General features: G+C 45.6%; 1 protein-coding gene across 1 annotated transcript in view; it reads right to left on the minus strand.

Moving 5' to 3' along the window:
• Positions 1-16,469, minus strand: part of LOC115320764 — a 29,972-nt gene extending 13,503 nt beyond the window's left edge. The window contains exon 1 of the mRNA XM_040218470.2: positions 16,314-16,469. Within this exon, the coding sequence (XP_040074404.2) occupies positions 16,314-16,469 (156 nt within the window). The remainder of the gene's footprint in view (positions 1-16,313) is intronic.
• Between the last annotated feature and the right edge of the window lie 6,825 nt (positions 16,470-23,294).

Consider the following 23,294-nt stretch of genomic DNA (forward strand, 5'->3'; position numbering starts at 1 on the left):
GATCCCTGTTATCGTTCGGATCCGAAATGTTGGCAACTTTCGAATCCTGCTGAGGTTCGAAATCGAAAGAGTAAAAAATGTCAAGGTTCCTGAAATTTCGAGTTCGCAAGTTTCAGATTTTAGGACCGTTGACGTTCAAAAAGCTTGAGAATGCTTGAATTCATTAGCGAAACAAATTTGAAAGTTCGAAGACCACAATTTATTTATTTATTATTTATAAATACTGCAGACTCATGTTTGAGTCCAAGCAGTAGTGAGCATCACAAATATAAACATAATATATTACACTATAGGAGACATCAGTTCCAGCTGCAAGACGTAACAACAAAGTAAACTCAAAGAAAAACATCAACGAAAACATTACGAAACAATCACATGAGCGCAACCTTCAAATTTGAAATATATTTTTCGAAATTGGTATTTTCTATGTTGTTTCGTAACTGGTTCCATGCGGTTATTGCCCTAGGAAAGAAGGAACATTGAAATGTATCATTGTGCGCCCAAAACTCCTGAATCATTTTACTGTTATTAAAACGAGTATTTGTGTGCGATGCTGGGGTTACGTGAGGAACTCTTTAAGGTGATTTAAATCATTATGAATCAAGTACACACCATTTAACCTCTTTTCTAAGCGCCGGGTTTGAAGCGTTTCAAGTCCAAGAAAACTGATCGCTTCATTCACTCTGACTGTTCTTTTATACCGGCTGCAAATAAATCGAGCTTCAGTCCTCTGTACTCTTTCAAATTTAGATATGTATTTTGTATTGTGGGGGTCTCATACTCTAAACAAGCTCTGACCGAAAAAGTTTTTTTAGGCTGGTAGCTTCACCTGCATCGGGGCTCCTGAGAGCCTACGGCGTTTTTAGCGCAATTAAAATTCTAAATATTGAAAGTTTTCGAAATTTTTAAGGTAATAAGTTCGACATTTCCAAACATTTCAAAAATTTCGATCCCCTTGGATCAATATTGAAACCCCAGTTAAAAAAAAAATATTGCGGTATTTCTAGTATTAACGATTGTTACCAATAAAATATGGAATATATGAGAGTTCTCCCCTTTTAAAATATCGGTAAAAATAAATGCTGTCTATTACGTGGATCATATCAACTTTTTTAAAATACTGTTAGCCCTATCTTGAGGGTTATTACAGGGAGGGTCCAAATGACCAAAAATGTGCAAGCATGCAATACAAACACTGGCTACAACAGACAGGTAACGTAAATTTGGAAAAGCAGAGACAACGGAATTGAAACGACATGAAAACCATCTATGATTACATATATCAAATAAAGAGGAGGAATTTGCGTTTTTAATAATTTAACAGTGCAGTGATGAAATCCTCTAAAGGGGACACCGTTTCCATATTCACAATCTCCTTCGGCAATAAAGTCCACACCTTAGTGTGGACTTTATTGCATGGTGTTCAGAAAAAAAAAAAAAGCTTAAAAGTGTTTATTTTTTTTTTTTTTTTCAGCCATTTCGCAGTTATTTTGTGGCAAGATGGAGGCTTCGTGAGCAGACCGACAAATTCGTTTCCACTCTGGGAAGGCCGCATGCTTATAATTGCGGCACGCTTTACCCCGAGAAAGTCATTAACTTCGTGGGCGCAATCTGGCGCGACGGATATCCCAAGACACATGCACTCTCTGAATTGTCTTTTGAAAGCGCTCGCCAAAAACCCGTAATTAAGAGCGAAAAATATAGACAATCGCTCAAAACACAAGCGTGCGCTTATTATTTACGTCTGTTATTGATCCTACCTGACTTATTTCTAAACGTCCTGCGTATATTTTAAGTTTCGATCCAGCATCCCTTTTAACAACCCGAGACTAGGCCACACCGTGGACTGGGCGGCGAACGAGAAGAATCCTAAGTGGAAGAGAAAGGAAGAGCATGATAGATGGCAACGCCCGAATAATTTTGTTTATTTTTCTGTTTCACTTTGGCATCTTTTTCTGCTCGCGGTTGGTGTAAGAGAATAGGAAAAAAAATCTGTCCTACGTAGATAAAAAAAGAAAACACATCCAAGCACACAGGTTTCAAGTATTTCCTGCAGAGTCAACGCAGGAGGAGGGGTTCCGATAACAACATACGATGACCCTCCAAGTGGGTCGCAGTAGCGCCAGTGTATTCCTTTTCCGAGAACAATTCTCCACATAGGCGTGCTCTCCCCAGTGTTGTACACGTTCCTCAAAAAAAAAAAAAAAAAAAGAACAAAAGCTGGTTCTTCGTTTCTTCTGATTTTTGGGACGCGTTCCCGTTACAAGTTCCATATGTGGAAAAGGAACTCGTTGCCGTTAGTTAAAAAATAGAACGTCTCGTTACATATCCGTTACATTTGTATTTTGCTGATTACCATATTTAGTTAGATTAAGCAGTTTTTTTTAATCTTTCTCATTTATTTATTCATATTACCCCTAAAGGCCCTCGTGAGAGGGTATCACATAGGGGGGTCAACTTACCCTTCGCTACCCTTCTCGATTGGGGGTAATCTCAGACAAAATCGAGTAAATACGTCACGTGATCTGTTCGCCGTCTGCTCGTCGTCTGCTTTCTGCGAAAAGTCGTCAAAGCTCGTTTTCTACGTTGGCTTTCGTGGGAGACGTTCGAAATGACAAAGAATAAGGTGCAGCCATTTATGTGTGGTTTTTCCGATGTTGGCTATTTTCAACGCCGGAATTGAATACGCACCACATCTAGACCACGTACCCTGCCCAAGAAGGTATACCTGTTTTTGTCATCAGAATGCTAGCGTAAACAGGAGCTTCTCCGCATCCTCGTCCTCGGCGTTGGGAGAGAACTTCGTATTCTCAGGTCCAAGGCTGTAAATGCTTGAACGCAGTAGGTGATGTAGAAGTATTTGTTTTCCAGAGTGTGTGTAAAGAGAGGATAACGCTTGTAAAGCAGGGAAGGATTCGAAGACTTTTTTGTATAGGATCAGTTAAAAACGTCGTCCTATCTCCCTCCCCAATAAATTGACTCTTTTTCTTTCTTTGTGATTTTGTAATCATATTGGGTAAAAGCGAACGTAAGTTACATATCGCTGCTGAAAAAGCCCCCTGCGTTGTACTGCTATGCCTTGTGGAAGCACTTTCTGCAAAACTTAATAGGTGATAATAACTATGCGTGGAATATGTGTGCTTGGCACCTGAACTAGACTTACAGTGACCATGCTGAATAATAAGAACAACTGAGAGGAGTAAGTAATTATGATATCAACATACAGCCCAAAATGGCGGCGAACAAGAGGAGCTGGTGGAGCCCTTTCAGGAAACACCGTGTCGTCACTGTCAAAGAAAAGCTTGGGAGTTGTTAATAATATCGTCTCTTCGAGTGCTTTCTCTAGGATCAAGACAGCGTCTGATTTTTTTTCGCTCTCGCTGCTCTGTTTTCTTTTTTTTATTTAGCCCAAGACGAAGCCAATCCGTGTAGTATCCAAGTAATTATCCCGGCTATCCTAGCCGTTCCAAAATCGAGTCACGGATTGTTTACTCGCGATGTCACGTGGTATTACCCGCTGACGTGGGGGATAGGTAACTCGGGTGACATTTGGAATACAGCCAAAGAGAAGTGTAAAATACATAAAGAAGTTTAGGAACAACCACGTTACATTGTGTTAATCCGTTATTACTGCCTAAATACACCTCGACAGCCCGTTATCGCTTGCGACGCTTCGATTTCTGCCCAAAACGAAATGGTCAAAAAGCTGAAAAAAAGCTCCAATTAAAAAAAATAGGGTGCAAGGACTTTTGCAATTCATTTATCTTTGTTTTCTACGCAAAAAAAAAAAAAAAATAGGAGGAAAAAAATGACGAAATTCTTTATCACAAAACACAAACTAAAAAAATGTCCGTTCTTGAAAGGTGTTTTTTGACGCCTCAAGGACTCTCTCAGATCGCGAAGAACGGTTTCACCTCAAGCACTATTGCTTCCTTTCGCAAAAGAAAGGCAATCGCAGTGATGGAAGCGGCATTTGACCTTTTGTGGCAGGTTCCGTAGCTGGCGAATCATTGGTTTGGAGCAGTCACTGATCCTTTGGGAGCAGATGCCAAAATCTGTTAGCACATTACTCGAAAGTGAAACAATTTATTGCATCGCTAAATGAGTTAATCTTCGATAATGACTGAAGGTTCCTCTTTGATCCTAAGGAATATCACTTATTATCCAATATAATAAGAATGTATAGCGTGCCAAAGGAACACAGAGCATTCTTTTTTATAAATACTGCTCTAGTCAGACAAGGTTCCACATACAATGGGTCGTAAAAAAGTGATGAAAAAATGAAAGCCGCTTACAACTCCCTGTAACGCCGAATCGGAGCGCAGCTCTTGAGGAGGAGGTAAGGGCACTGGGGGGGGGGGGGGGGGTTAAACTAACCAGGGGGGGGGGGGTCACGTGACCTTGGGGGTCACGTGACCCCCAATGCCGATGATGTCATCACTGACGTCACTGATGACGTCATCAGTGACGATGACGATGCGGGTACCGATGACGTCATTAGTGCCGTCACTGATGACTTCACCAGTGATGATGACGATGACGATGCGATTGTCGGTGACGTCATCAGTGACATCGCTGATGACGTCATCAGTGATGATGACGATGACGATGCGGATGCCGGTGACGACATCAGTGACGTCACTGATGACGTCATCAGTGATGATGACGATGACGATGACGATGCGGATGTCGGTAACGTCATCAGTGATGATGACGATGACGTTGCGGATGCCGGTGACGTCATCAGTGATGATGACGATGACGATGTGGATGCCGGTGACATCAGTGATGATGACGATGACGATGCGGATGTCGGTAACGTCATCAGTGATGATGACGATGACGATGCGGATGCCGGTGACGTCATCAGTGATGATGACGATGACGATGTGGATGCCGGTGACATCAGTGATGATGACGATGACGATGTGGATGCCGGTGACGTCATCAGTGATGATGACGATGACAATATGGATGCCGGTGACGTCATCAGTGATGATGACGATGATGATGTGGATGCCGGTGACGTCATCAGGGATGATGACGATGACGATGTGGATGCCGGTGACGTCATCAGTGATGATGACGATGACGATGCGGATGCCGGTGACGTCATCAGTGATGATGACGATGACGATGTGGATGCCGGTGACGTCATCAGTGATGACGATGACGATGTGGATGCCGATGACGTCATCAGTGATGATGACGATGACGATGTGGATGCCGGTGACGTCATCAGTGACGATGACGTCATCGGGGGGTCACGCGACATCGGCGGGGGTCACGTGACCTCGGGGGGTCACGTGACCTCGAGGAGGGGGTCACGTGACCTCAGGGGAGTCACGTGACTTCGGGGGTCACGTGACCCCCCACGAGGTCACGTGACCCCGGTGGGGGGCTCGCGCGGTGCATTATGGGACATTTCCCATGATGCACCGCGCGGTTACGCCGACGGCGACGGCGACGCCGCTCAAGCCGGAAACGGGCCCCTAAGAGCTGCGCTCTAAAACGAATCATAGCGCAACACTTCAGGTGGGATAAAGCTTCTATCCCCTCGTACTTTCAGGCAGTCTATTTAGGCTGTATATATAAGTTCTTTAAAATGCCTGCAAAAAGCAACTTGTCTAGCAACAAAAATGTGTCCCCAAGTTTTATGAACCTACCAAACTCGAAAACTTAATATTATCGACTACTGCCAAAACGACTAGCCCCCGATATTATGAAAACCTATACTTGTGCAAGTGACACTCCTCTGTAGCGGCGTTGGAACCAAAGAAAAAGTTTGCCGTTCTTTCGATCGACAGCTCCACGAGAACAACCTTGATTAGCATTTGCTCAAATATAAACCTGCATTTTTTTTCTCGGCGGAGATTTTTAAAATTGGGGATCAGCCGACCACCAATACAAAAAAAGTGAACCTGGAATAACACTGAGCATAATTACTAAGCCTATCGTGCTAAACCAAGCATGCACCCATGTCGGCCGCCGCACCTAGCACTCCGGCGCCAAGCGGTGAAGATCGACAGGAGCGCGGGCTGGTGAGAGGAGGCACTAAGGCATGGTGCAGAGATTATAATTAAGTGATCTCGTCAGGAGTACAAGACCCTGGTTTCGTCTTATCACACACCCCAAAAAAGCCTGTGCGTCTGCTTTCCCGCACAACACTCAAAGAGCCAATCACCGCAACTTACGGAGGCAGCTCAGCGAATGACGATGCTGAAACATATGTTTAGACCAAAAAACGCAGTCTGAGTTGTGACATTAAGCAATGCAGGCGTGACGTTTCGCATTGCTTAATGTCACAACTCAGCCTGCGATTTTTGGTCTAAACATATGTTTCGGCATTGCCATTCGCTGAGCCGCCTCCGTAGGTTGCGGTGATTGGCTCTCCGAGTGTTGTGCGTGAAAGTAGACGCACAAACTTTTTTTAGAGTGCAGTAGCCGCCATACTACAATTTGGCAATGTTTGGTCGCAACTTTTTGCTTCTCACATTGCCGACATCGTCTGGAAGTTAGAGGATGTCGGCGATCATTCCGCCAGCGCATCAACCAACCAGCGCGGTTGACGAGCAATTTAAATGCTAAGTTTCACTTTAATTGAAAAGGTAGCCGCTGGAACGAGCCAATCAAACCAACCAGCATCAAAGCGCGACATAATGACATTCGTCGATTTTCCTGCGTATGGTCTTTTATCGACTAAACGAATCAAGTGCAGTGAAGTCCCGTGAGGTGCGTTTTTAGCATTTGTTTGGGGTTGCATGTGTTCGAGTCTTCGACTGTACTCTGACCTAAAATAAAATCATTATACGGTGAGTAAAGACGCTCTGAAATATATATTTGTATACTTCTTTTTTCTTTTGCTTCTGCTTCTCTGAATATTACAGTCAACCAATTCTTTTGGTGTTTGCCCGTTTTGGCTCTGGTTTGGCGCAATTCTTGCCGATGTTAGCTGCAATGTATTAATGGCTGCGTGAGGGCAGTGATTTATTCTTCGTTCAGACGGCGGCAAAAAATGTCAGTTTGACGCAAGATGCAGCAGACGTTGTTTTATTGCGCGATTTGGCGCAAATGGAGCAGCACTTCCATCGCTGCAATTGGGCGATGAAGAACTCGTTCGCATCAAAAATGGAGCTTAAAAGAACCACTTATAGGTTTTTCAGGAAGAACGCTTTTAGGGAGAGCTTAAAAGAACTTTCTAGTGTGCAAGATAAGGACAAGCCGTAAAATAATTGAGAGTGCTTATGCGACCAGATTATCTTTAGTATATATAAGAAGTGAGGTGTACTTTAGTAGCATATAGAGAGAAAACACATCCTCACACTGTATATTACCACGCGCGTCGGGGAGCGAGTGCACTCTTAGAAAAAGGGTATCGATAGCCCTCCATAAGGAAATGAACGGTCTTGTAACCTATGCTCCTTCAGGAAGGGAGAAACTTTCATCCCTGAAGCAGAGGAGCAAAGTTCGTCCGTCGCCTGCATCTCATTATGGCGGCCCCAAATCGAGCAAATTGAGCTCAATAAGGCTTAACGAGGACGCTACGTCTCTTATACGGGAGGAGAGGAGCAGCAAATAAAAGCGTAACACGAACTTTCCGCGAACTGTGTTTATTTCCGAAGTCAGATTCCCCCCGCAGGTACAAAAACTTGCGGTTCGAAAGCAGTTACTGAGTCTTCCCGTCGTCAGCACTGCGATGTTAAACGGCGACAACCGATACCCAGTTACTAAGCGTCTTACATCTTACATCTTACATTTGCTGTTCCTCGAGTCACAATTCCTTCGTCAAGCGCGCATCACGGAGGAATGGCAAACCAAGCCGCGAAACCAAAAGCCGCTCTCATAAGAACAAGCTCGAAGCCGCTGCTTATCGCGTAGCGTGAAAGAAGGTTAAATCGCCTGCCACCAGATGGCAGGGTCAAGCACAGTAATTGCAAGTAGCTAGGCTAGAAGGCTCTAGGTTTCGCACAATTCATGTTCTGCAAAAAATATCTTTATTTCTCACGGCACCATTGCTTTTTGGGATATTCGGGAACCTCTATTATACACACATACTACAAGCATCAGCCGAGCATATATTGAGCGCATTCACATATATGGCACACACAAACATGAATACGACGACACACCAACCCGATCACTACACCCAAGCTCTGCGCTTCCGTCTTTTATACTGGTCGCTTTGAACGTACGCACTTCCCCGGTAACTGCCTAAGCAATAAAAAATATTTCCAGCATGTTGATTTTTTTCCACCAATGTCATGCCTCTGAGACTATTTTGAATGGCTCAGGGGATGAATCTCTTAATAAAAAGAAAACGCTCGATCATGCCGTAATTATTTGAAAGCCAATAAATCAAGCCGCTCCAATGCGGTTCCAAGCCATGCGTTTGTTTTCCCGCATGGCACGTCGTAGCCAGTATTTATATTGTAGTGTTAGTTTTTCTATTCGTGTGGTTCGCGCACGGCTGCATTTGCCGTCCTGAATCAATCTCTGTAGAGCGGGTATTCACTCAGCTGGAAGTGATGCTTCACGGGCAGAAAAATCGCTTTTCGATCAACTTGAATGCAGTCAAAGCCGCGGCTTGCGGCAGGTGTTAAAGAGCAACTCCGCATCATTTTTGATAGAAAACTATGTAGCCCTCTTCAGTATCATATAGGAAGACCCCATGTCAAATATTACGATCTAATTCCGTTTATCTATTTAATAAACTGGCCAGTAAACCTTCAAGTGAGCCAAGTCGCCGATATCTGCCAACCCTAGCGTGCGACGTGAGGCGCGATTGTCAGTGCAGTCAATGCGACGGTGTTTGGGCGGCAAACGTTGAGCCACTACGTCAGAGGCATGACTACGTCATTCTCACGTTTTGTTTGTTTTTGAGGTCATGAGTTTCTCCTCTCGGTGTTGGCTGAACGGGCGTTCACATGATCACCGTTACGCGGATGAGCTAGTTTGCGCTGCCCTGCGCGCTTATCGGTCTGTTTCTCTGCTCCCCTTCTCCTCTTTCGTCTTCTCCCCTTTCCCCCCTCCCCCGGGCCATCAGCGTCCACGCCATGCAAAGCGACCTGCCCGCGTCGCGTGTCCTGTTTCTCGCTCCCTCCCGAACGTCACAAGACCGCGTGGTTCGACGTGACGTGGCCATGACTCTGACGACCCGAGACCAATGTTGCCTGACGCAACCGAAGTTTCGGTTTTGGTATCAGCTGATGTTTAAATTAGGATTACACAAATAATATTCCACATTTCGCGAATCCGAAGACGTAAAGTTGTTTAGTAGTGCTTTGTGAATTTGAATCACTTGTAAGCCTACATTTTTCGGAATTAAGCGGAGTTGCCCTTTAAGTGTACAAAGCTACGCCCTGGCGAGCTCGAACACTTCTAGTTTCTCATCCAAGCGCGCCACTTGGAGTGCAGTTTCTCCAGGAACCGTAGTATATTAAAAAAAAAAAAAAAAGATAGTTTTTTTTTCTACTATTTTTTTTTATTCTTTTTTATTGCTACTATCCTACTATTCTTTTTTATTGCTAAAATTCCACACGGTAAATATAGGTACTTTCCGTCATAATTTCGTACTGTTCAGTCCTTTACCCAGAGCGCAATCACTCTCGGGGAGGAGACAACCGACAGTCACATTGGCCACTGTACGATAGGAGCTATACTGTTCAGACCAGCGTTCCAACATGACTATCCGCACGTCGATCGGTTGCACCTAATCCCTCAAGTAGTCTTATACCCCAGTCAGACGGGAAAGTAAATGTCTATTTGATAGATTGTCATTCACCGCTCTGCGAATCAGCTCAGGATCCTGGTTCTGCACGTGGCGCGTGCGCGCGCCACGTGGCTTGTTAAACACGCGTATTGGTAGAGCTATAATGCCATTTTGCTTAAATGCCATTTAACGTGCCCGTCTGACACAGGTATTGAACTCTTTAATGTAGAGCGAAGATGTTGGGTTCTGCCGGGCACTGTTAGTGTATTAGTAGAGATATGAAGTGAAAGTGCCAAAGGAAAGGAGGGGAACGACGTTTCGACCAAACGGTCTTCTTCAGGTACACTGAAAGGGGAGATGACAGATCAGAATAAGAATACCGTATATACAAAAGGCATAGGAAACACGTGACAGATGTGACGTTAAGGAGACAGAGAGGGAGGAGGAAAAGGCGTCAAGTAAGGTGCGAGGTTTGAAGTCAACCAGTTGAGGAATACGGGGGGGGGGGGGGGGGGGGGGAGCTGATAGCCCCCGCGTGACCGGTCAAATTATCACAAAAGAAAGGAGGAAGGAGCGGGAAAAAGGGGAATGTCTAGTAGCCGAAAGAAAGTTTCTTGTTCAGACCGGAAGAAAATGCTGTCTCTAAGTTAAAAATTAATTGGTTTTCTTCTTTTTCCCGTGAAGTGGGTGTATGGAGGTCTGATTTGATGACGCATGGTCGCATGTTAAGTTCAGAGTGATTTGTGAAGGAGAAGTGTTTAGATATGTGTGTGGAAAGGTCATGTTTGAGTTAGCCCGCTCTTTCTAGTGTGACAAGTCTGCGGTGTTCTCTGAAGCGTTCGTGGAGTTGGCGGTCAGTTTCGCCGATATGTAATAAGGTTGGACAGAGTGTGCCGGAAATGATGTATATCAGATTAGAAGATTTACAGCTGTGATTGTCAGGGATTCTCATTAGCAGGTGGGGAGGAGGGCCGGTGTGTTTGCACGTAAGGCATTTTGGGGCGCCGAAGGGCGTGGTACCGGGGAGTAAAATTTGAGGTCTTATGGAAAGGTTGCTGCGTAGTAAAAGGAATCGTAAGTTGGGCTGTCGACGGTAAGTTAGCGCGGGTGCTTTAGAAAGAACTTTGGAGTCTACGAGGTGGGAAGTGGCGTCCATAATTAGTTTGTCGGGCCTAGGTATCGAGGGATGGAACGTGAAGGTGGGGGGGTTGAACGGGGGTTTAGACTTTGATTGGGGAAATAGGGCGTCGTGCCGCGAAATGTTAGAAACGCGACTGCTGGCATTGCGCATAAGGCCGAGTGGGTAACCACGTTCAATAAAGAAGGTGGTCATTGTCTTAAGATGATGACGGAAATCAATGTCGTCGCTGCAAATCCTACGGAGGCGAAGAAATTGTGAGAATGGAATAGAGTTGATTTGGAATCTAGGATGGCTCGAGGAGTAGAGAAGGTAGCTATGGCTGTCAATAGGTCTATAATGCACAGAGGTGTAAAACTTGTGATCGTCACTGGTTATTTTTACCTCTAGAAAGTTGACAGAGGATTTTGATATCAGTGAGGTAAACTTAAGGTAGGCGTGGGCGTTACAAAGTGCATTGGTGAAGCGGTCAACTACGGGAGGGGGCCCAAAACCAAAAATATGGTCAATATAACGACCGTAGAATTGTGGGGGCGGGTGTGGAAAGGAATTAAAAAACGAGTGCTCAACGTAGCCGACAAAAAGGTTGGCGAACGAGGGACCTATATTTGTGCCTATCGCACACAATTCTGGCGATAGAAGGAGTTGTCGAATTTGAAGGCGTTTGGTGTTAGAACGAGTTCGGCTAGGCGGATTACGGCGTGAAACGGAGGGTTTTGAAAGGAACGCTGACCAAGAAAATGTGAGAGAGCCTGTAGTCCTTCGGCATGAAGAATTACTGTGTAGAGAGATGTGATGTCCATTGTGAAGAGGATAGTGTCGGAGGTCGGGGCCAGATTAGACGGGCGTTGGAGGATGTCTGTTGTGTCTTTAACGTTACTGGGCCAGTTTTGTACAATAAGCTGCAGGACCAAATCTACAAAAGCGGAGATGAAGTAAGTGGGTCAGGATATGGCGGACACAATAGGTCGGCCAGGAGATCCTGCTTTGTGAATGTTGGGAAGGAGGTAGAATGAGGCGCCGCGGGGATGACGAACGATTAGGCGATTTGCAGTGGAGGGAAGGGAGTTGGTTTCAATCATGAGCTTTACGGTAGTTGTAATTTTATCCTGGAAAGCGGCGGTGGGGTCGGAGGAAAGGGGTTCGTAAAAATCAGAAACGGAGAGCTGTCGGAGAGCTTCCTCAGAGTAGAGATCACTACGCCAGACCACCACGGCTCCACCCTTGTCGGCTGGCTTGATTACGATGTCAGTGCGGTTTCGAAGGAATTTTAGAGCAGTAACTTCTTGTGGGGTTGCGTTGAGGGATTTAGAAATTAGGTTGCTAGAAGGGTTGGCAAGAATACTACGGCGTACTTTGATTGTATTGTCGGTTTCGGGGTGTTTGGCAAAACCGACAATTCAATCAAAACATGCCGTAGTAGTCTTGCCAACTCTTACGACGCCCTGGGGTGGACCACAAATTAGAACCACCGGAGGACACCTCTTTACGCCCGTCGAAAGGGGCACTGCCCGAGTCGAGATTCACGGCGAGATGTGCGCTGTGAGATTCTTCGTTTTACATGACTGCCAGAGACGTCATTATCGGCATGGACTTTCTCTGCGAATACGGCGCCGTTATTGACCTTGGATAGAACAGATTGACGCTGCGGACACATGCACCGCCTCCAGCGGAACCCCAAACAACGTCAGTCGCCGTCCGAGTCGCTGCCGACCAGGTGAACTCGCCACCGCGGTCAAGTATTGTTGGACCCGTCGTTACCAATGCAGCTACTTTTATACGGTGAAGTTGTTCTGGAAGGCAACGTTCGGTTGTTCCTGGGAGGAGAAATAGGTGTCACAAGGGAGGTAACTGAACTTCAAAATGAACGCACTGTGGTTCTCGTGACGAACTTTGACAAAAATCGCAACATCTCACGAAAGGTGCCGCTGTGGGCCACATCGAGGAACTCCAGAACTCCGCCGAAATTTCCGCGATTGCTGAAGAATCCTCGCCACCTCAGCAAGACAGTACACCGCCAGCGCAGCTCGACATTAACCCTAAGCATCCAGGACCGAAACGACGACAGCTGATTCACCTTCTCGCTGAATACAGCGACTGCTTTGCGACATCGTCGAAGGTGCACCAGACCACCGTTGCGAAGCTCCGCATCGGTATATCAAGGACGACGCGCTCCCTGTGCATCGATCACCGTACAGTCTCCACGGGATGCTTGAAGGCTGGATTATGTCTCGTTCAGCATTTCCTGCACTTGCTCCTGGATGACCTCTCTTTCTTTTACGGCGTAAAAGAAAGGGAGGTCATCCAGGAGCAAGTGCAAGAAATGATGAACGACGACATAATCCAGCCTTCCAGCAGTCCGTGGGCCTCTCCAGTCGTACTAGCTAAGAAGAAGGACGGAACGCCGAGGTTATGCGTGGGCTACCGGCAGCTGAACGCGGTTGCGAAGAAAGACGTCTATCCACATTCCTGCATAGGCGACACGCTAGACCGGCTGCGCCACTCTCGATATTTTTCATCGATGGACCTGAAGAACGGCTACTGGCATATCGAAGTCGACGAACGGGACCGAGAGAAGACAGCCTTCGTCACGCTGGATGGAGTGTACGAGTTCAAGGTGATGCCTTTCAGACTATGCGCGGCACCAGCAACTTTCCAGCGTGTCATGGACACCGTAGTGGACGGACTCCAATGGCAGAGCTGTCTCATCTACGTTGACGACGCTGTAGTGTTTTCAAGCGACTTCTACGCCCACTTGCGACAACTCCGAGCTGTTCTCCAAGCCATGCAGACCGCTCAACTCACCTGAAAGCCATAAAAGTGTCGGTTCGCCTATGACAAACTGAAGTTCCTAGGTCACGTGGTTAGTAACAAAGGCGTTCGCCTAGACCCAAAGAAAACTCTCGCCGTCGCGGTATTTCCAGCGCCGGCAGACAAGGAGGACATGTGAAGATTCCTTGGACAATGTGCCTACTAACGGGGCTTCGTTCGGGATTTCGCCAGAATTTCCGCACCGCTCACAAACCTCACGAAGGACGCCGAGAAGTTCGAATGGACCGAGGAGTCCAGCTCGAAACATCCGACCCAGTTCGACCCATTCAACGAGCTTCAGATTGTCGCATGGGTCGTCAAGCTGAAGCAAAGACTCGACTGTTCCTGTTTTTAGAAACTTCGATCAGGATGCGGAAACCAAGATTTACACGCACGCTAGTAACGCAGAACCTAGAGCAATACTGGTACAAGTACAATAAGGCACTGAGCGAGTCATCACCTATGCAAGTCAGACACCATTCAAGGCGGAGAAAAATTACTTCACGACCGAAGAAGAATGTATTGCGGTCGTCTGGGCAATCACGAAGTTTCGTCCGTACTTGTACGGGAGCCGGTTCCGTGTAGTCACGGACCACCACTCACTCTGCTGGCTTGCGAACTTCAAGGACCTTCGCTCGATCGAGTCTCCGTCTGCAGGCGTTCAACAAGTCAGGCAGCAAGCACAGCGACGCCGACTGCCTGTCCAGAGCCCTTGTCGAGATACCTCCCGTAACCAGCGACGACGGTGACGACGCGTGCTTCCTAGGCGCAGTGAACGCTGACGACGTGGCACGACGCCAGAAAGACAATCCTGAGCAGCGCGCGCTAATGGAGCACCTCGAAGGATGAGGTGGTACTATCCCCCGTGCCTTCTCAAGAGCCCTGCCGGCGACCTTCGCCATTCGGCAAGGTGCACTCTAAAAGGAGAACTTCGGGGAAACAACTTGAGGTGACTGCTGGTAATCCCGACCGACATTCGAAAGGAGATTTTTCAAGCCTGCCACGATGACCTGTCGTCCGGACACCTTGGTTACAGCCGGACACTGACCCGTATTCGTGAAAAGTATTACTCTCCCAAGCTCCCCATAAACCGTCCACCTCTACACACGATACTACCACGAGTGCCAGCGACGCAAGAAACCGCCGACGAAGCCGGCAGGTCTCCTGCAGCCAATTTCTCCGCCAACTGCACCGTTCCAGCAGATCAGAATGGATTTACTTGGTAAGTTTTCCGCAGTCAACCTTGGGAAACCGTTCGATAATCGTAGCCACTGATTATATATAACGCGATACGCCGAGACAAAATCCCTTACCTCAGGGACTGCTGTGGAGGTCACCAAGTTCTTCGTAGAGTCCTTGATCCTACGTCATGGCGCCCCTCAAGTCCTCATTACAGATCAGGGGTTATCGTTCATGGCGCAGCTGACGCAAGAAATTCTTCACCTTAGTCACACAGGTTGACGGAGCAGCTTAACAAGACAACCACCGACATGATCTCCATCTACGTCGACGTGGGACGAGGTATTGCTCTACGTCACGTTCGACTATAATGCTGCGGTTCAAGAAACCACCGGAGTTACACCTTTCCAGCTGGTACATGGTCGGAAGGTAACGACGACGCCCGACGCGATGCTGCTCCACGAGTCAACTGACGATGGGAGCGACGACGCCCTTGTGGTTGCGCAACGGGCCGAAGAAGTTCGCTAGTTTACCCGACTCAAGACCAGCAACTTGCCGACGCTGTCCGCCACAACCTTCGTCGTCGCAACGTCCACTTTCAGCCAAGAGACAGAGTGTGGGTGTGGACACCTATTCGCCGTTGCGGTCTCAGCGAGAAGCTGTTAAAATGGTACTTCGGACCGTACAAGGTGCTTCGTCGGCTTGGGGATCTGAACTACGAGATGATGCCAACAGGACACGGACTTCATCTCGCTGCCTTCCACGACTGGAAGTCGTCCACGTCGTGCGCCTCAAGCCGAACTAGGCTCGATAGGACTGTGAACTGCGTTTTTGTAGGACGCTTGATAGGTCTGTATTTTACAAATCTCCGCAGTTTGCAATTTTTTTTGTTTGTTTTCCTGTTTTGTTTCCTGACACGTTGCACCTGGACGATGCTCTTTCAAAAGGGGTTGTATTGCCACGCGCGTCGCCGAGTGAGTGCGGGCGTGGTGGAATGGTTACCGTGCTTGGCTTTCGCGCGGAGGCCCCAGGTTCGAGTCCTGGAAGCGGAAGCTACTTTTATTTATTCTTTCAACTTACCGTTCTCGTAAGTTCGAGAAACTTGTCGTTTGATCGAGGTTCGAATGTCCTACGCACCGAACGTTCTACGCCGAATGTTCCAGAAACCCACGCGGGTACAAAATATGCTCCACTTGGCGGTCCGGAGACTGTTTCGCTCTTGCGCTCGATTGTGCTACTCCAACGACCTTCGACCCCTGCGACGTTACCTCCTTATATTTTTGTTTTGGGCACAAGTTCGCCTGCATTAAACGTTTAATTTCCTACTGCACTAACCGTCTCTCTGCCAGTCATTCGTGACAATATTACCAGATCATTTGCGCTCTACTAGCGTCTAGAAATCACGCAATCAGTTAACGTGAACATGAGACTGCTTATATCTGGAAAGTGTTACAATATATTTACAAGAAAACTTACACTCCAGGCGTCCTGGTCTGATGGTGATATGTCTTTGAATCTAGCAGGCACTAGTGCGTTTTGGCAGACACTTTTCTTGTCGGGTCCTGGGTCAGTTGATACAACGCTTACGATTAACAATAAGCCTGCAAACGAAGTTCCTCTTTTCGGCAGCATATTTTGACCAGTGATACGATGAGGTGTTTAGATCGCTCTGCTTAGAAACTATCCGGCTCTTAATTTGTCAAAAGAAAAGGAACGGGAGGCCGCAAGTGAATTTAAAGAACGGATGAATGGAAGTTACCGAACTTGACACCTGTTTCTATATTTAACCATGTTTACCTGGAGGTCTTCCAGGAAAACAACGACGTCATCAACAACAAAAGCTTATTCTTTGCGGTTGAAAATTTTTACAAGGTGTATTGTGGACAGGTGGCTTGAACAACACCATTGAAACTATTCCCCGCTGTGGTATCTTCAACGTTTGCGACGTGACATTCCCGTTCCGAACCGCTCCTCTTTTATTTTTGTTCGCTTTACGAAACATAGCACAATAGACCAATGGCTGCATGCGAAGGGAAAGTTGAAACGAACTCGGTTTGCCTTTTACACTCTTGACGACAATACCAGGAAAAAAACGGCTCTGCGTCACATTGCGAAAGAGAATAGGCCTACGAGTGTATCAGAGATTGCAGACTAACTTTCAAACCGTAATTAAATTACATTACTAATTTGCTTTCCTGCAAACTGCAAAAATGTAATTAAATTACATTATAAATTACCGGACTAAACGTAATGACATTACATTACAGTTATTTTCTGAAAGTGATGAAATTACTTTAAAATTACTTTGACGTTACCTTTGAACACTTTGAGGCAGTAATTCGTGCTCGTTTTATTTACCGTATACACCAACACAGTGTTTACAAAACAAGCCGTCGTTTCCCCCCACAGCGCGTGGGCAGGAACCAGATCTGGGAGAAGCGAGGCTCTGCGCATGCGCAGTGCCGACAGCAGCGCCACCGCACTGATGTGACGACAAAGAGCTGAGTTGGTCTATATGTACCAAAACTCAGATCTTCCTGTTTACACCGCAACAGCCTTATGTGCCTCAAAGTGAACCATACTGAAGTGTGGTTTTGCTAGCGCGCACGGCATAAGTGTTAAATATGATGAATGGCTTCTTTAGACCTAACTCGGAAAGACAGTCGACTTCAGCGGTTTCGCTTTTCATTCAACGCTGAAGGTTCGTACTGAAAGGGGTATATGTTTCTGTCGTCCTGATTCAGAAGTTGTAGCCCGTATCAGTTTGTTATTTCGGGCAATGACAGCTCGTTCTTACAAGAAGTCGTCACGTGGAACGTTTCCCTTTGGCCTCGGAAGCATTCAAATCCTATCCTTCCAACAGCACTATACTCGGCGACAACTTTTCTTGGCCATGCAGTGGAGAGGAGGAGAGCACGCGCGCAGCTTTATTCAGGGCTCAAAATGGCAGAGGGAACGCGTGCCTGTAATCTTCACTGCATTGCCATGATAAGTTATCGCCGAGTATAGTTGATCTATTCTCGATCATTCCTTTCAAGGAGCATTTTTCCCAAACATCCGAAGAGCCCAAGTTTTTGCGCATTGTCGCACAAAGGGCCTAGATAATTTCTAAGCAGAAGCGTCGTCAGTTGAGGAATGGCGCGAGCTTCCTAAAATGTGTACTTTCCCAACAAATGGGGGCGATATGTGCTTGTAGGTTTATTCCCGAATAAACTTCCCAAGGGAAGGCAGCGAGGCATACAGCAAGCAGCACCTGCATTGCTCGAGGACGCACGAAACGTTCGGGGGCTATGACAAGGCATTTGGAATTAACTGTTTATTCCAGTCGTTTGTTGTTATCAATGGGTAAAGGTTATGGTTGGACCTTACTTGACGAAATTACGAGGCTGGGGACCTGTTCGCCCTTTCCTCTCAGGTTTTAAATTATGGTTTAACTAACTGGTGATGTGCTCGTCGCCTTGTAGCCTATGAGCCCTTCATCCCTAAGCTGACGCACTGTCAGCTTAGGGTTGAATGGTGAAAGCTACGTGTTTGCTGGAGCAGTCGCACGTCTATCGTTCGCCGCGTAACCACGCTCTCGTTCATACCCACGCGCAGAGGAAGGGACAGGTGACTAAAGAAAGGTGTTTGATTGGTTCTGGTTAGCTTGCAGCTCCCACAGCACTGTCAGCTTAGGGATGAACGAAGTATAGTATTGTCGTGATGACGCAATGCCGTGACTCTGTCGTGCCTGGAGTTCGTAAGCCCCTGCTTTCCAGCGATGTCTACACGTAAGCTTTTCTCCTTCGCCTTTCCAACCCTCCCTTGTGCATCTGTCCAGCTCTTCGAACAAGGCTTTGAGCTCAGGTGGCCGTCGTTTATTTCCTCTGATGCTCTTTCACAACATTTCAAAACGCAAAACAATTTTTCTCTTCTTTTTTAAAGCTTGCAAACGAACTTTCTAATTGAGGACAAAAGTAATTTTAAAAGTGATGAGTAATTTTCTCGAAATGACTGCCTGAAAGTAATGCATTACATTACCAAATTACTAGCCTAGAGAAGTAATTCATTACATTACTCGTTACTCCAAAAAGTAATTTAATTACTGAAATTCCATCACAGTAATGACATTACTGTCATCTCTGGAGTGAATAAACATTGCATTGTAATAAAAGTATTCTGATTAAAAAAAGAAAGTAAACAGGGAAAGTGCACATTTACTTAAGTTCGAGTGATTGAACGCATCGTTCTTGAGTTTTTGTGGGCAAGTTTGTTTCAGTTTAGTTTTATTTAAGATGGCAGACTGTACGTATTTTCTGCCTCGTGACTTGCGAAGTTTCCATGACGATGATTGTAGTTTTCCTGTAAAGTGTTTCCATCTAAATGGACAAATCTGCACCAAATAAGGCCTCTGATCTTAAATATTTTTTGCTCAATCTAATTTTTATTTTGAAATCATCATGCTCACGGAAACATGGCACACCGTTGGTGGTTAAGGTTTTTGTCCACCTTCGCACGATACTTATTTTATTAACCGTACACTGTTAGCAAAAATAACACGCCCAGACGTGTAAACCGTTGTCCCATAGCGGACACGTCAAAACGTGTTCGTTTTACACGCAGCCGTGTGTGTTATTCGTCTACACATGAGGTGCCGTGTAAACTTGAACACGATACACCGTGTCTGCCTTCCGCGAAACTCGGCTGAGCGTGTTCCTCATAAAACATGGCGGCCAGCAGCCGAGAACAAGCGAGAGACGAGCCCAGCGATGCGCGTGTCTTTCTGCGGAAGTGAGAGCACGCAGGACACGCTTGCTCTCGTTCGATGCCTTTTATACACAGTAAACAGTTTCCAAGCGGCGGACGTAGCTACGTGCAAAGGTACTGTGCCCCTCAAACTTAACGCCGCCACTCAGTTTCGCAAATATTGATCTATTGCATGCTACCCAAAGATAAGTTGATCGCTGCAGCTGCTGGAATACCGTCCTCTGTATGGGTTTTCATCGGCGACACAAATCTTCACCAACTAGTTCGACCGCTAGGTTCAGGAATAGCTCAAAAAGTGAAGAAACCGGACCATCTCGTGGCGGCGTTAAGCTTGAGGTGCACTGTACGTACTTCCGTCGGCGGCGTCGGTAGCTACGACGGGACTGCTAGACACGAACTTCTCAGAGAATAGATAAATGACTCGAACAAGCGAAATATTAGAATCGGGCGACGGCTCGCATTACCTCGGCGTAGCGACGTTGGGCAGCTACAATGAAACTGCTAGACAGACAAACGAATGCCGAACTTACATGGATAAATAACTCTAGCAAAATATTTGGAATCCGGCAGTAAATTCCGCCACTGAGTGAGATATCTCGCAGCTTATGAAAAAAAAAAAGAATCTGTTATTACGTTGATAACGATCACGATTAGACAGCAACAATACACACATCGCAGACAACTCTGTGTACAGCTCGCATCACAATCCCCAGATCGGGAACAATAAAAAGACAGACTATCACACACGTCTCAACCAATTTACGCCGACAAGAAGCAAGCTGAAAGAGGCTGTTAAGAAAATACACAGACTGCCTGATCAAAGTTATGGTTTCGATCAGTTTCACAACATGACTATCCGCGGGTATAACGATTGCGCAGTAACCTCACACATGGTTCCCTAGAACGCTGAATACTGAAATAGAATAGTACAAGCAAAGAGCATGCGTCCATTTTCTGCGAAACAGAAGGTGAACTCAGCGTCTGTTGGCGTCTTCGTTCACAACCACTTTCACAGTAGAGAACACTGCCATAGCGATGTTGGTTATGTGCGGAGAAACAGAACAGAAGGTGGTCATCAGTTGACACACTCTGTAAGAACATACTGCAGTAGACTCACAGGCTAATAACAGGCAGGGTCGCTGCAACGGTGGATTTTGCGGTCACCACACTCACGACTCACCGTCGTGACGCCCAAATAGGCTCAAGCAGGATCGGGAGACCCTCGCGCTTCCACCATGACTGGTGTACGTAGCACCATTTTGGAACTTGGCAGTTCATGACGGCTTCGTTAACTTATTTGACGAAATGAAGGGTAGAAACCACCATACTGCTCTGCGTCCTTGGGGGAATATACTATGGACGCCCTGTGGTTGACATACAAAGGTTGACAATTTCGGGTAACTTATAATGCTGCGTGGGCATGTGTGGGCGCACAAATACTTGTTATCAAACTGCGCGTGCAGCGTGTCGGAAAGAAAATAATAAAGGAGTCTCAAAGCGTAGAGCAGCTCACGAAGATTCAATAAATGATTCAATGTCATGTGAATTGCTGAAAGAGTTTTCTGCTTCAACCGACGATTATGAAGTGTTGTGTGCCGAGACAAGGGATATAATTTTTGCGGTGTGCTATCGGCCACCAGATGGTGCTTTGAATGTTTTTCTTTCATTCCTAGAAAATATGTTGGCCTGTGCAAGTTACCGCAGACAAAACGTCATAATAGGTGGTGATTTTAATATCGATATGAATTCTGATAGCGCGAGGAAAAAAGATTTTGAGACGGTGTTCCTTTCGAATGGGTGTACGAATGCTATTGAGTCATTTACAAGGATTACTGAAACGACGCAAACAACTCTTGATCTTTTCTTAACGAGCTATGATCCATCGTGTATGATTAGTGGAGTTTTGAGTTGTCCAATTAGTGACCATATGCCTGTTTGTTTGTCAGTTCGAACAACCCCCCTTGAAAAGGAAAAAGCTAATACCAACGTAACATTCCAGCTTATTAACGAAAAGACCTTAAGCGAGTTTCAGAAAGAGCTTAAGGATACGTGCTGGGACGAAGTTTTTCAACAAGGAGATGCCAATATAGCTTATAATATTTTCCTCAGCATATTTGTTGCAGCATATAAGAAGCACTTTATCAATAAGGAGCGCAAATTCAATAAGAAATTTCGGAAACCTTGGTTAACAAAAGGGCTCTTACGGAAAATTAAGAAGCGGGAGAGGCTTTATCTAACATTTATTAAGAAAAGGATCCCTTCAGACTTGGAAACGTTTAAGGTCTATCGTAATAAACTAACTAAAGAGTTAAGGAATGCCAAGGAAGCTTACTACATGAACCTCTTTTCTAGCTGTGCAGGGGACACAGATAAGCTATGGAGCAAGCTAAGTGTAGTCATGAAACGAAAACAGAATGTTGAAACAATAGAAAGAATTTCTCTCAATGGACGCGTACTGACAGGAGTTGAACTAGTGAATGCGTTTAACCATTATTTTGTCCATAGAGAACCTGAACTGTGTTCAAATGAGTCTTGTAGTTACTCCCTGTCCGGAAACGAAAGCAGTATTTTTTTACATGCAACCGACAGTGTAGAGGTATGTTCAACCTTTCTTGGACTCAAGAACTCTTGCAGCCGTGATGCTGACGGTATTCAGATAAGACCTGTCAAGTACGTAATTAATGAAATCGTCCATGTCTTGGTTCATATATACCACTTATGTATTTCCACAGGAACCTTTCCAGACAAAATGAAAGTTGCCACAGTTACAGCACTATATAAAAAAGGTGATAGGTTAGACATAAAGAACTATCGCCCAATTTCTATCCTTCCAATTTTCTCGAAATGCTTAGAAAAAGTTATTTTAAATCAAATATCGTCATTTTGTGCAAAATATCAGCTAATAACTAAAGCTCAGGATGGATTCCAAAAAAATAAGTATGTGGAGCTGGCTCTTCTTGAGCAAAAAGAATATATTTTACAAAACTTCGAGCAGAAGCTTCTGACTTTGGGCATTTTTGTTGATTTTACCCAGGCCTTTGATCATATCGATCACAATATTCCAGTTAAAAAGCTTGAGCGGTATGGCATAAGGGGTCTACCACTTGAGTTCATAAAATCCTATCTCGGCAGAAGGCGACAATTCGTTTTTCTGAATGGCTTAACGTCTAAAAGCAAAGAAATAATCTCTGGTGTGCCTCAGGGTAGCATTCTTGGCCCGTTGCTTTTTAACTTATACGTCAATGATATCGTACATATATGTCAACAGGCGAAGTTTATAATCTATGCGGACGATACTAGCATATTTCTATCGTCCAGCTCCTACGCCGAGATAACCAATATGGCAAATTATGTTCTACGTAAATTAAGCTCTTGGTCAAAACAGAACCGTCTAAAAGTTAATTCTAATAAAACTAAAGCCGTTTTCTTCTATACAAGAGGAACCCTATCCCATTGCATCATAACATAGCGTTTAATCACACAAACATCGAAGTTTTGGACACTATAAAAGTGCTTGGCACGTACTTCTCCAGTAACATGCAATGGGACGAGCATGTTAACTTTGTACTAGTCAAACTGAGTCAAATAGCTGGTATACTGAATCGAAATAGGTATATTCTTCCGGAATCAGTTAAATTATTAATCTACAATACGCTATTTGTATCTCATATTAACTATTGCCATCTTGTATGGGGCACAACAACAGAATCT

The sequence above is a fragment of the Ixodes scapularis genome, unplaced genomic scaffold, assembly GCF_016920785.2.
Source record: "Ixodes scapularis isolate PalLabHiFi unplaced genomic scaffold, ASM1692078v2 PGA_scaffold3__209_contigs__length_174095766, whole genome shotgun sequence".
Lineage (NCBI taxonomy): Eukaryota > Metazoa > Arthropoda > Arachnida > Ixodida > Ixodidae > Ixodes > Ixodes scapularis.